At 39.2% G+C, this 14,626-nt stretch overlaps 1 protein-coding gene across 2 annotated transcripts in view; it reads left to right on the forward strand.

The window, feature by feature from the left end:
• The window catches only part of NBAS (NBAS subunit of NRZ tethering complex), a 409,271-nt gene that overhangs the window by 31,280 nt on the left and 363,365 nt on the right, over positions 1–14,626 (forward strand). For both annotated transcript variants that reach the window (XM_065400708.1, XM_065400709.1), the window contains 2 exons: positions 8,843–8,981; positions 9,931–9,996. In XM_065400708.1, the coding sequence (XP_065256780.1) occupies positions 8,843–8,981; positions 9,931–9,996 (205 nt within the window). The remainder of the gene's footprint in view (positions 1–8,842; positions 8,982–9,930; positions 9,997–14,626) is intronic.

The following is a 14,626-nucleotide window of genomic DNA, read 5'->3' on the forward strand; positions in this document are numbered from 1 at the left end:
AGGTTACTAGTGGAGTTTCTCAGGGATCGGTTTTGGGATCAATCTTAATTAATTTTTTTATTACTGACCTTGGTACTGAAGTTAGGCTTATCAGCCTGTAATTGCCGAGTTCGCCTCTGGAGTCTTTTTAAAAAATTGGTGTCAAATTAGCTATCCTCCTGTCATCTGGTACAGAAACAGATTTAAATGATAGTTTACATAGCAGAGGGCCAAGAATTGATCTCTGCAGGATCCCACTGGAAGCAGACCCTCTCAATGATGATTCCCTGTTTACAGTTACATTTTGATACCCATCAGTTAGCCAATTTTTAATCCACTTAATGTGTGCCATGTAATTTTACATTGTTTTAGTTTTTAATCAAAATGTGGTGCAGCACCAATTCAGACACTTTGCAGAAATCTATTACATCAGCACTATTACCTTTATCAAACTTGTAATCTCATTTTAAACAAAAATCAAGTTTCACAAGATCCATTTTCCATCAACCCATGTTGATTTGCATTAATTACATTACCTTCCTTAGTTCATTATTAATCAAGTCCTGTATCGGCTGCTTCATCATTTTGCCTGTGATTAATGTCAGACTGACAGGCCTTATAATTACCCAGGTTATCCTGTTTACCCTTTTAAAATATTGGAATATTATCTTTCTTCCAGTCTTCTGGAGCTTCCCCGGTGCACCAAGACTTATTGAAAATTAACATTAGTGGTCCAGCAAGCTCCTCAGCCAGCTCTTTTAAAACTCTTGGATGAAAGTTATCTGGACCTGCAGATTTAAAAATGTCTAGCTTTAGTATTCTATTTAACGTCCTCCAGAGATAAAGTGGAATGGAAAGAGTGTTACACCCTATGACAAGACTGCATAATTTATTTTTCCCTAAATACAGAACAGAAATATTTATTGAACACTGCTGCCTTTTTCTGCATCATTATTGATAATTCTACCATTTCCATCTAGTAATGGACCAATACCACTGTCAGAATTCTGTTTGTTCCTAATATATTTTAAAAACTCTTTTTTTATTGTCCTTAACTCTGTTGGCCATAGTTTTCTCCTTGTGTCCCTTTGTTTCCTACATGAATTTTCTACAGTTCTTAACTTCTGATTTATATTCATTCATTTATATTTATATTTACTACTATTACATTACTATTCAACGTCTCTTTTCTTCCATTTGCTATATATATTTTATAGCTGCCTTCATTTGCTCTCTAAATCAAGTTTGTTTTTTAACCAGCACATCTTTCTTCCTTAGTTGTGGGATTGTGGCATTTTGGGCATCTAGTAATAGGGTTTTAAATGATTCCCAATTATCATTCACATTTTTCTGATTAAATTCTTCCTCCCACATGATTTGGCTTATAAGCTTTGTGAAATTGGCCGTGTTAAAGCACCAAGTATGTATCTTACTGGTATGGACTTTATTCTGCTTGCACCGTATAAATGTCATCAAGTCATGACCACTTGTACCTAAGCTACCATCATTTTTAGTTTTGTGATCAGTTCCTCTTTATCTGTGAAGACAATGTCTAATATAGAATTCCCCCATATTGGCTTCAACACTCTTTTGAGTTAGAAAATTGTCCTCTGTAATATTTAGAAATTTCAACTATGTTTTCGTACTGGCAGCATGGGACCTAGCATATCCCACTCAAACTGAATTCCTCCATGATTACGTAGCTTTTTTCCTCTACACATTATAGATAGGGGCATAAGGAGGCGTTCATCCTACTCCCTCGTGATTTGGTGGTCTGTGTAACAGATAGATAAAACATAAGGTGGGATATTAGTTACTGTTAGGACATTGATCCATAAACATTGCACATCATTATCTGTAACTAGAAACAGATAATGCCATTTTTGATGTAGAGTGCTACTCCCATTCCCCTTTTGCTCACCTGATTCTTCCTAAATAGGTTATAACCATAGATTTTTAAAAAGCGAGAAAGAGTCCTGTGGCATATAGACTTGTAGACTAACAGACGTATCGGAGCATAAGCTTTTGTGGGTGAATACCCACTTCGTCAGACGCATGAAATTTCCAGGGGCAGGTATAAATATGCAGGCAAGAATCAGTCTAGAGATAACGAGGTTAGTTCAATCAGGGAGGATGAGGCCCTCTTTTAGCAGTTGAGGTGTGAACACCAAGGGAGGAGAAACTGCTTTTTTGTTTTGTTTAATATTCCAATTTTGCGAGACATCCCACCATGTTTCAGTAGTACCAACTAGATCAAATTTATGCTCATAAATGAGCAGGTCGAATTCCTCTTGTTTGCTACCTAGACTCTTAGCATTAGTGGTATAGGGAAATCAAGAGGTTTTTTTTTTCTCTTCATATCCTTTTCTTCCTTGATTAATTTTGTTCTCAACATCTCGATGTTATGCTGAGTGCTCATATCTTGCCTCTTCTTACTTTTCCCTTGTGCTATTAGTTTAACCTCCCCCTGACTGCTCTAGCTAGCCTGCCTCCAAGGAGATTGGGCCTCCTTCTACTGAGGTGGAGGACATCCAAACTATGTAGCCCCCCACCCCCCGAAGGCCAACCAATGTTGCACAAAACCAAAGTCCTACATCATTTACCTAGCCAGTAATTCACTTCCAGAATCTTCTGCATTCTGTCTTCCTTACTCGTGGGACAGGACGGATCTTTGAGAAGATCAGTTGGACATTCTTCTTCAGCATGCTTCTGAGTTCTTTGAAGTCATCTACTATCTGTGAGATATCCTGCGATACAGTGTCATTAATGCTGACATGAACCATGACCGGTGGATCCTTGCCTGTAGAGTTCTGAAGCCTATCTAATCTTAGAGTGATGTCTCATGTCTTAACTCTGGGAAGGCAGCACACTGTCCTGTTGTCCACCTGTCTCTGTCAGAATGTTCTTTCTATTCTTCTGAGTATTGAATCTTCTGCAAGGATCATCTGTCTTCCTGGGATGGTTGGAGAACTTAGTGTGTAAGCTTGGTTTTCTTACAGGTTGGATCAAGCCACCATCCAGACACGTCCCGAAAATCTCACCGTTCCTTTGGACATGCTGGATCTTGAGAGGTATCTCCCATTCTGTCCATGTTGAGGACCTTGTATCAATTTGAAACTTGTAGCTGTATGGAATTCCTCCTGTTTTTTTTTTTTTTTTTTTTTTTTCTCATTCTGCTGGCCACACTCTGCCTATCCTCACCTATCCCCAACAGCGTAGAATGCTGCTCTGACCTATTGATTAGTAATTATGATCTTCCTGGCCTCCTCTCTGACTGCCTCTCTAACTGATTCCTTTATGGCCAGCTCCATTCTTCCTGAGGCACTGGTGTTTCCCGAATCTGGTTGTCTATGAACTCCTCAGCTTCTCTGATTTTTTAGTAGCATCTCAATTTGTCCCTCCAGTCCAAAAATCTTTTACTCTCGAATAGCCACCTTCTTGCACTTCTTGCACAAGAAATCCTTTCTGTCTTCAGACAGGAAAAAGAACATGGCACATCCGTTGCAGGTCACCACCATTGTTCCATTGCTTATCATCTTGATATCAGTAGTGCTGATTCTGGAAGGAAAGTGTCTCACACTCCCTCGCCAAACCCCTCCCTTGTTCTGTTAGCTGCCTCTGTTCGTGGTTCTCGAGTTCATCTAGCAAGTGACATTTTATACCAAATCTCCCCTGATTAGCTGAGCTCAGCTTTGCCCCTCACCAACAGGGAGTGATTAGCCACTCAGACTTCAAACAGCTGGGCTGATCAAACCTCCCAAGGCTGGAGTCTTGCAGCTTTTAGCAAACCACTGATCAAAGCTCCAAGGGCTTACTCAGGGACCCACAGCCCATCTACACACCCTGTATATAGAGACCAAACAGTCAGACAACCCACAGATGAACCGAATACACCACTCTCCAAGTCTTGTTGCCTCCAAGCACTGAGTCTAGTTGGAGATATTCTCTCTGAAACTCCCCCGTTAGCTAACTCTGTTCACGATTCTGCTCATGATCCATGATGGGGAAGATCATTGCAGTAGTACACAATAGAATTTGTGTTTACATTTTTCCTTAAAGAAACTAGGATATTGCATTCAACCTCCTCCCCAAAGCCCTCAACAGCACCAAAAATAACCCTATCCAAATCTTAAAAAACAAAAAACAAAACAAAAACTACAACAACCCTGTTATAAGAACATTGTACACTAGCAAACTTCTGTGGGATTTCCTTTTTCTTTCTCTTCTGACTCGTTTTTGTGGATGTAGTAGTCCGAGATAATGTAGTTATCCAGGAGCTTCATTTGATTCCAAGTGCTATTCAGGGTGTTGATTTTTTTTATTTAAAATGGCTTGATCAAAATCCTATGGAATTCAAAGGAAGATTTTGCAATGGGTTATTTGGAGGTGGAGAGGGCCCTACATTATTACATGTGACTTGGTGTTGGCTTTCTGAAAAACTGTGTTTCACCCCATGAGCTGCTGCAGCAATGGAGGTCATTTGAACTGCTCAAGCTAACAGGCTCTGTGTGTAAAAGTTAAAGCGATTGTGGCAGGGCATCCTCAAATGAGGGTTAATGACTCTGTAGCATGCTTTCCCCATTGGTCTGACACAGCGAGAAGCTGACTTCAGGGCACAGTGCAAGGTCCTTCTGTTTCCTTCACCATTTTAACCAGTGCTTGTGTTGGTGGGGAGAAGAATGTACCTTCTAGTTGCTTCTTGGAAAGAGGCAAAAATGGTTAAATATTATGTTTCTGTTGCGTGTTGTATAAAAGCCCTATGACATACTGGCGCTCATTTTACAAATAAAAATACTTCATGTTCAAAGTGTTTTTTTTACTTGCATTTATATTAAATTTTTATTTAGGCAGTAAACTCCTAAAATACACCTCTACTCTGATATAACGCTACCCAATATAACATGAATTCGGATATAACGCGGTAAAGCAGCGCTCCGGGGGGGGGGGGGGGGGGGAAGGGGCGCGCTCTGGCGGATCAAAGCAAGTTCGATATAAGGCGGTTTCACTTATAACGCAGTAAGATTTTTTGGCTCCCGAGGACAGCGTTATATTGGGGTAGAGGTGTATGTACAACTATAGACAAAATGTTTGAATAATTTCACTGTTAGCCCAACTATTGAAGCCTCTCAAAGCACAGCAAGGTAGAAAAGAAAGTATATAATGTAAGGAAGAGAATTACCCCTTCAGTGATGAGATTTCAGATTCATGAAGGGTGACTTGTATTAAGACCTGAATTCTTAGACTCTTTTGGGAAATGTGTATAAGTTGGGGCTTCCCATTCTCAACGGTATGTGTTCCTCTCAGTACACATGCACACATTCACATACTCACAGGTCCAAGCAAAGGTCCACTTCAAGTGCCCCATTCTGTTTTTAATGAGGCAGCTCTCATTTCTTTAGTTCCATAATTGACATGACTATTGGCAAAAACAGAAGCAGCACAATACAGCAATAAACAAATAGTCAACATTAAAAATTACTACTACATGCATATTTTTGCAATATAAAATATGTCTGTATTTATTCCAGGCTCCTCACAGTAGGAAAGGAGGGACAGGGCATCCATTGTACTTAGATTCTTGCTGTAATAGCGTGTGAAACAGAAGTATGGTTTATCCATGAAATGAATGGGTCTATAATTAGATATGAATATATATTTAAAAAAAAAGAAGTTTAACGTCCTGAGCAGCCACTAGGTCACATTCCATTTCAGTGCTGTAGGGGATTATCAGTGGTGCTGAATCAGTGAGAGATTTCAGTTAGGCTAGTAGATAGTAATAAAAGTGAAAAGATACTCTTTCTTTTCTGTAATCAAATATTACTCAGTTTATGCTGATTAGCCCAAATTAAATGAGATAATATTTTTAAGTTTTTACAATTAATAAGAATATCCCTTGGACCACATTCAATTTAAGCAGAACATTTCACTTTTAAATATTATTTTGAACTATCCAAGCAAAGTTGAGCATTACCCAGGGTGGTTCCATGTTGCTAGATGCAACCCTGATTTTTAGTTTTTCTATTTTAGTAAATCACCTATCTGGGAATGCATTTTAACCATGAACAAGCTTTATATACATCTCAACCACTAGGTGGCAGAATCTTTCAACAGTAACACATCTTGAACATTGAGGATACACAATTGTTACCCAGCTTGTTAATTTCTTTACTCATTTCTTTCCCAGATTGTTTGTTCCTTCTGTACAAATATTTTTACTTTGACAGCTTGTTTTTCAAAAGTCATATGCACAATACAAAAGACTAGCATAGGGCTATGTTCTAAACATTTTTTTCAAAGTAATTACTAGTTTCTAAAAAACTGAAAGTGCTTGTTTAACAGTAATCATAGGGTCTTAAAGGAAAAAGTGTTGATTTTTTTTCTTTTAGTAGTAATCAGCACTAGTTGTATGTTTTTATAGTTTTTTAAAATGGTGTTTTTCATATCTCGTCATGTTTTCTACTGTGTGTAATTAACAATATTACTAACTGATATACATGCAGTGATGTGTAGGTTATACCGCTATATACTAAGATGCAATTTTATCTATGCTTAGTATAGGTAGTTGTTGATAGAATAAGCTGTTTTGTCCTTCTGTTTTGTGTTTTATATTTTTATTTATAAATAAGCAACTAAATGTTAAAATAGTAGGATGATGTAAACTCTTTTTGCTGACGTTTGTTCCAGCAACATATTTTGAGTATATTTTTGTTCTTGTTAAAGAATCTCAAGTCGTTGAATGTGTTTGGTTTTTTTTAACTTTTTGGGGAAAAATATAATTTACCTATATATTAGCATATCTTATTTGGAACGCAGAGATGGGAAAAATGTAAGTAACTCATACATTGGGCCCAGTTCATCTTTGGTGGGCTTGATTGACCTCATTTGAGATATATCAAGGATGAAGTTGATTTAGCACAGAGAGGAAAAGATGGTTTTGTGGATGTAAGTTGGGCTGAGAGTTGGGACATGTGGTGGCAATGCCCAACTCTGCAGCATATTTTCTGAGATGTAGAAGAAATCAACTAGGTCCTGTTCCTGCAAAGACTTCCTTGAATTAAATGAGAATAATCATAACTTAAAGTTAAGCACATGCTTAAGACAAAATCTGTCTTTCCATTTCCTTTCTGTAAAATGTGGATAATATAGTAATACTTCCTTTTTCTGAATCTGTCTGTTTTGTCTATTTAGATTGCAAACTCTTTGGGAAAATGACCATTTCTTCCTGATTCTAGGTACAGCACCAAACGCAGTGGGATTGCAGTCTTAGGCTATGTCTACACTGCACAGATAACCTCAGTGATTGGCACCTGGGTTTACTTAGCCTGGGTGTGAGTGTCCCAGCTGTATAGCCTTACCTGTTATTGCATTCTCATGGTTTCTGCACTTGCCTGTGTGCCTGGTGTTACCCGCTCAGTTTAGGGCACCCCGCCTATACCCTACCGAGGGCTCAAGGCGTGACCCAATCAATTTAGGCACCCCCCACCCTGTCCTTTCCAAGGGCTCAGGGTGTAAGGCACCTATCCTTATCCACAGGGCTCCAGAAGAAACGTGGTCAGTTTAAGTACCCGCCCTTTCCCTTGGGGCTCAGGGCTTTACAGGTCTGCAGAACCTTTTCCCAGTGCTCTAAACAGCTATGTATTAGCAACACACACAGAATACATATACCAAGCAAATCTCTTATGCTCACCACTCCCAATATACAGACAGATTTCACCCAGGGCCAGTCAGGATTCATTCATCTGGGGGTTCCTGGCGATGCTGCTGCACGTCACGGTCATGCAAAGGGGTCAGAATTCCATCAGCTTGATGTTGAACTGCAGTCCGGAAATGATTCCCAAAGAGTATTGTTTTTCATTTACATTATATAGGTAAAACTAGCTACCTCCTTCAAATTTACTAAACCTATCACATTATCCCACACTCGAAAATAACAAAATTTTAACCAGTTAGGCACTGGCACCTGTGTGTCCTCCTTCCTGCCCAAGTTCTTTACTTTTTATCTTCCATACCCAAATTGTAACTTAATTGTGACCTTCTCTATTTGTACAGATGGTCAGCATTAAATGCTGGTCAGAGCATTTACCATTTGTTGAGTCTCTTTCTGTATCCTCCCTAATTTCCCAGCGTCTTTACAACCTTGGTGGTTATAACTCTCGTTAGGGACATTCCTGACGGTGGGTGCTTTATCAACAGCAGAATGTTCCTTTTTTCAATTTTAGTGGTGAACTCCCTGAGTTTCACCCAAGGCTGGTTTAATATGGGAGGAGGAAGGGGGTTGATGAGGTCTCAGGCCTACACTGGGTCCATATCCCATGGTTCTTTGTGATGAGATGCTTTAGATTTTTTTCCCTATCAATCGAGGGAGAACTTGTCTGTCCTTTGGGGGGAATTGGGGGGCGGGCACTTGAATTAGGGAATTGGGGGTAGGAGGGCTACCAGCACTTGAGTGATTTCGCTTGGGTCCTCACTTCACTCATGTGATTTAGCTTGTGTCATTACTGCAAAATGAGCGGGTTCCAGCCAGAGTTAAAGTGAAACCTAGATTCTAACCCTTACCCCCAGCCAAGTAAGCTGGCCCTGTTTTAAAGTGCCTCCAAACTCAAGTCCGACTTTGGTTTTTTGTGTGCGTGATAGGGGAAGGTTAAGGCTAAAACCTGGGTAAAAGATCCCAGGTTAACTGTGTAGTGTAGGGTTATCCTTAGTTGGGGCTTTTCGATGCTATTTTAATGCATGGTTTTATTCATTTCACGTAAAGCTATTATGCTCCTGTTTAATGGAATTACGAAATATATATTTGGACTCCTGCAGTAGGCAAACCAAAACCAAAACCTGCATTCAATAATAAAAGTATTTGTGTTTATAGGCTTTTGCTTGTGGGTGGCTGTGAAACAGATGAAGGAGGAGTATCTAAAGCAACTAGTCGTGGAATATCTGCTTGGAGAGTTCTTTCCGGATTCCCCCATTATAAACAAGTCACTAGTTATGAAGATGATACTGGGACAGTAAGTAGCTTTGGAGTCCTCGTTTTGCTGTTGGAAGAATATTATAGTTACACTGGTTACATAAAGAGAAACTTTATGTAGTTTGCTCTCTTTTCCCGAACCATAGCATTTTTCCGTATTTGAGATACTGTTGTGCCAGTATTCAATCAGGATGAGTTGGGCAACTGTAGGCTGGTCAGCCTGAAATCAATCCCAAGCAAATAATGGAAAAGCTGACACAGGATTCAGTTGATAAAGAATTAAAAGGCAGGAATATAATTAATGTCAACATGGTTTTATAAAGAATAGTCTCATCAAAGCTTTCACTTGTTGTCTTAAAAGTATTTATTACTGGTATTGCAGAGCAGTTAGGAGCCCAGTCATGGATCAGGTTATTTTTCACCTGTATATTTTGAAAATATTTTAGCCTTTTATAGCCCAGTTTGAAATAAGCCTAATTGTAACCCTCTTTTTAGGGCTGCAGCATACACAAAACTTGCACTGGCATAATAAAACTCTCTGTAGTTATATTGATGTACTCTACATGGGTACACTGAAATTAATTTCTTAATTAGCTTGTAGCAATTTAGCTTAATACAGTAAACCAATTTACATTTTAGCATATGAAAAGTTCTGTGTATACTTGGCAATATGTATTAAATGTTCTAGCATGGAATAATTTAGTGGCAAGCTGGTGGTGCTTTTTCATGGAAACATTCATACATAGTCCAAGTAATTATTAAGCAAATTTAACCTGTTGCTACATTTACATGAAGTGATATTTTAATACATGAATATTAAAATAATTCTTATGAATATTTTAAAGTTTTCATAAAGCTGAGAGAATGTTGCAAAATAATGTATTCTTTCTTGATTGTTTCATTACTCACTGGATTTGACTTAATTTTTACTGCATAAATCAAAGACTGTCTTTAATCTTAAAGTGTGTGATACACTCCTGTTTTAACAGGCAAAGAGAAGCGGATTATTAAGGATTATGAATTTCAGATTTTACAGCAAACAAAGAACAGAACAGGTAATACGTTCCTCCTTAACACTAGATTCACTTGGGTTTATATGAACGAGGAATCTAATTGACTTGAAGTAACTTAATTTAGATAGATTAAAAATTAACCTGTTTAGAATTCTTTGCTGCAAACACTCTCTAATGCAATAGTAGGATTTGGCTTTAAATCAGTTAACTGGCATGAGTTATCAAATTGCTTTCTTGGGGACTTTGTTTTGTTGGCAGACTGTTGCTCTGTCACTGATTTGGTTTCACTTCACTTTATTTACTCATTTCATATATTACCTGGCGTCATCAGTCCTGCTCATAGAGACCTGATGACTTTCAGTATATTTTATGACTGAAACAGATCCAGTGATTTACTGCTTTATCCTAAGTGTAACTTGTTACCCAAGGTGGCAGGTGCAGAAAGTCTTTGCTAATATGTGCAATGTGTAAGTCCCAAGCAGACTGCGAAGAGCTACAAAAGGATCTCACAAAACTGGGTGATTGGGCAACAAAATGGCAGATGAAATTCAGTGTTGATAAATGCAAAGTAATGCACATTGGAAAACATAGTCCCAACTATACATATAAAATAATGAGGTCTAAATTAGCTGTTAACACTCAAGAAAGAGATCTTGGAGTCATTGTGGATAGTTCTCTGGAAACATCCACTCAATGTGCAGCGGCAGTAGAAAAGTTAACAGAATGTTGGGAATCATTAAGAAAGGGAAACATAACACTGCTCTACAGCCAAAATGCTTCTGAAATAAATGTAGTCAAACTTGACTAATTCTGGGTCACTGAGAACGAAAATGACGCTTAAAATTGTTGATTGGCTCTAGTTTTCAAGATATGCTATTGGGTCAGTATATACGACCCTTGACTTGGGAATGGCGGAGGATAAGTGAGTTATAAAGGGAAGGGATCTCAATTTAAACCAGAAATGACTAAAATACATCTTTGACTGGATCTATGAATAAATCTATGACTGGGTTTGGACAGTACTTGCTTTTTAGGCAAAACAATGAATGATGCAATCTGAAGCTGGTATTGCGTCATACATCATATGAATTGCATCATGTTATTCCTAGAAGTCATGGATGATGCAATCATAACGAAGCTTACATCACTCTGCTGAACAAATTGCCCTATATCAGCTCTAGAAATCATACAGTGTCGTGCTCTCTTATTTGTCAGTGTTTGATTTTGCAAAGGGACACATTTCTGTTTAGCCAAAGTGAGCAGAGATGCCTCGTACTTGTGTGAACAGTGCAGATAACTTCTGCTATGTTTGTGGTGAAGTGACTTTTTTGCATCAGAAAAGCACAGTATAACCACTATGGTTAAGAAAGCCTATCACCTTTATTTTGGCTGCAAAACTGGAGATCAGGACAAGAGGTGGGCCCCACACATATGCTGCAACACTTGTGCAACAAATCTTGGCCAGTGGTTGAACAGGAAAAGGAAATCTATGCCTTTTGCAGTGCCAATGATTTGGAGAGAGCCAACAGATCATACCAGCAATTGTTACTTCTGCATGGTGCCTCCAGTTGGGAAAGGTGTGTCAAAGAAGAAAAAGTGGACTGTGCATTATCCAAACATTCCATCAGCTATACGCCCAGTACCCCACGGAGAAGGACTGCCGGTTCCTGATGCACCAGAATCATTCTCACTTGAGTCAGATGAGGAAGAGGAAGAGGATGAAACTTCTGGTCCTGAACCATCAATGCCACAGGACCCACATTTTCTCCCATCCTCCTCCTCTGAACCACACCTCATAAGACAAGGTGAACTGAATGACCTTGTCAGGGATTTGGAACTACCCAAGAGTAAGGCAGAGCTGTTGGGCTCCAGACTACAGCAGTGGAATCTCCTGGCAGGTGATGTTAGGGTTTCCATGTTCCGTGACTGTCAAAAGGATCTTGTCCCATTCTTCTTCATGGAAGGCGATCTTGTAGCCTGCAACAACATCGATGGTGTGATGGCAGCCCTCAACATCATTCACGATCCAGATGAGTGGAGACTGTTGATTGATTCATCGAAGACGAGTCTTAAAGCTGTTTTACTGCATAATGGCCATCAATTCCAGTTGGATTATGCAGTCCATATGAAGGAAAGCTATGACAACATGAAACAACTTTTGAGGTGCATAAACTATGACCAACATCAGTGGCAGCTTTGTGGCGATTTGAAGGTTGTTGCTCTCTTGCTTGGTCTGCAGACTGGATACACAAAGTACTGCTGTTTTCTCTGCGAATGGGATAGTCGTGCAAGAGATTCCCACTACATCAAGAAAGATTGGCCACTCCGACAGTCATTGGAGCCTGGGAGGAAAAGTGTTCAGCATCCACCACTTGTTGAATCAAGGAAGATTTTGTTACCACCCTTACACATCAAGCTGGGTCTGATGAAGAACTTTGACAAAACACAAGCAGCTTTCAAGTACCTCAGTGGAAAATTTCCAAGGTTAAGTGAAGCTAAGATAAAGGAAGGTGTCTTTGTTGGTCCTCAGATTCGTGAACTTCTTCGAGATGATGCATTTGATCATGCACTGCGTGGCAAGGAAAAGAAGGCATGGAAAGCCTTCCAGTTAGTGGCAATAAATTTTCTCGGAAACAACAAGGCAGACAACTACAGGTTGTTGGTGGAAAACCTCCTCAAGGCATACAAAAGCCTTGGTTGCAACATGTCACTAAAGATACATTTTTTGCACTCTCATCTCGATTTTTTTCCACCGAACTGCGGAGCAGTGAGCGACGAGCACGGCGAGCGATTTCACCAGGACATTGCAACAATGGAGAAACGCTATCAGGGCAAATGGAGCCTATCAATGCTTGCAGACTATTGCTGGACAGTGACAAGAGATGCTCCATTTAATGAATACAAGAGACAAGCCAAGAAGCGCCGAGTAGACACTGAATAGGACTAAACTATGTACAGAATCATTTTTTGCCTTTTGTTTCATAATAAATTTTATTTATATAACCCTTTGGCTGATTTTTAAAGTGTTACATAAACAGGACAGGTGAAATATCATGTAAAGCAACCATAAACACATGAAAAGACCTAGGTTTACAATTTATTATTAAAACTCTACTATCTATACAATATACATAGACATAAAATGTAAAAACTTAAATATCTTAGAAACAGTAGCCAATCAGTTGTTTTAATTGTCATATTTGAATTCAGCACATCAAAATACATAATAAATAGCACATTTTATCTCTGAAGCAGACGACTTCTCAAAAATTGTAGACCAGTGTAATAAGACCGAAAATATCATATTGCCTCTATATAAATCCATGGTATGCCCACATCTTGAATACTGCATGCAGATGTGGTCTCCCCATCTCAAAAAACATATATTGGAATTGGAAAAAGTTCAGAACAGGGCAACAAAAATGATTAGGGGTATGGAACGGAATGATTAATAAGACTGGGACTTCTCAGCTTGCAAAAGAGACAACTAAGAGGGGATGTGATTGTAGCCCCTAGGGCTAGCCTGCTTACTCGCTTATATATCTTTTCTTATGGGTTTGATTGTTTGTTTTATTATAATAGATTTATAGATTTGTACTGGAGTATTTTTGGCTGTAACGCAAGGAACCTACAGTCCACATCCTGTATGTTGAACTGTACCGCCTGGGAGTCACCTACAATAGAGATGTGTTGCTAATGTCCATTCCATGACCCACCCTCCTTCCCCACTGTCGGAGTTTCTGGCAAGAAGGAACTGGGGGTGAGGGGAGCCGGCAGCTCCCCTTATACTCTGGCATACACATGCCACTCCAGAGGGTGCCAGGGCCGGTTCCCTACGGATACCACTGAGGGCACCGGTGCATGTGGCGAGCACACACACACCTACAATGGAATGGATATGAGCAACACATCTCTAAGAACACGAGTTACGAAAAAAGGTAACTGTCTTTTCCAGTACTTACACTTTCTAACTATAAAGGACAGTTATCCTGATATCAAACCTAAATCTCCCTTGCTGCAGATTAAGCCAATTACTTCTTGTCCTACCCTCAGTGGACATGGAGAACATTCAGTTTCTGTCCTTTTTATAACAACCCTTAAAATATTGCAATACTACTTTTCTCTAGACTAAATATGCCCTTTTTTCCCTCACAGGTCATGTTTTTCAAATTGCATGCCTTTTTTGTTCCTTTTCTCTGGACTCTTTCCAATTTGTCCACATTTTTCTTAAATGTGGTGCCTAAACTGGGCACAGTACTTCACCTGAGGCCTCACCAGTGCCGAGTAGAGTGAAACAATTACTTTATCTGTCTTACATCCAGCACCCCTGTTAACATATTCCATAATAACATTTGCCTTTTTAGCAACTATCACACTGACTCATATTCAATTTATGATCCCCTATAACTCCGAGATCCTTTTCAGCAGTACTGCTGCCTAATCAGTTATTCTGCATTTTTTATTTATGCATTCAATTGTTTTCTTCCTAAGTGTAGTAGTTTTCATTTGTCTTTATTATATTTCGTCTTGTTGATTTCAAACATTCTCTAATTTATCAAGATCATTTCAAATTCTAATCCTGTCCTTCAAAGTTCTTGTAACCTCTCCAACTGGGTCATATGATATTTAGGGGCAGGCCTCTCTGTCTATAAATACATACTCTTTCTGGCCT

Source organism: Emys orbicularis, chromosome 3, assembly GCF_028017835.1.
Source record: "Emys orbicularis isolate rEmyOrb1 chromosome 3, rEmyOrb1.hap1, whole genome shotgun sequence".
Lineage (NCBI taxonomy): Eukaryota > Metazoa > Chordata > Testudines > Emydidae > Emys > Emys orbicularis.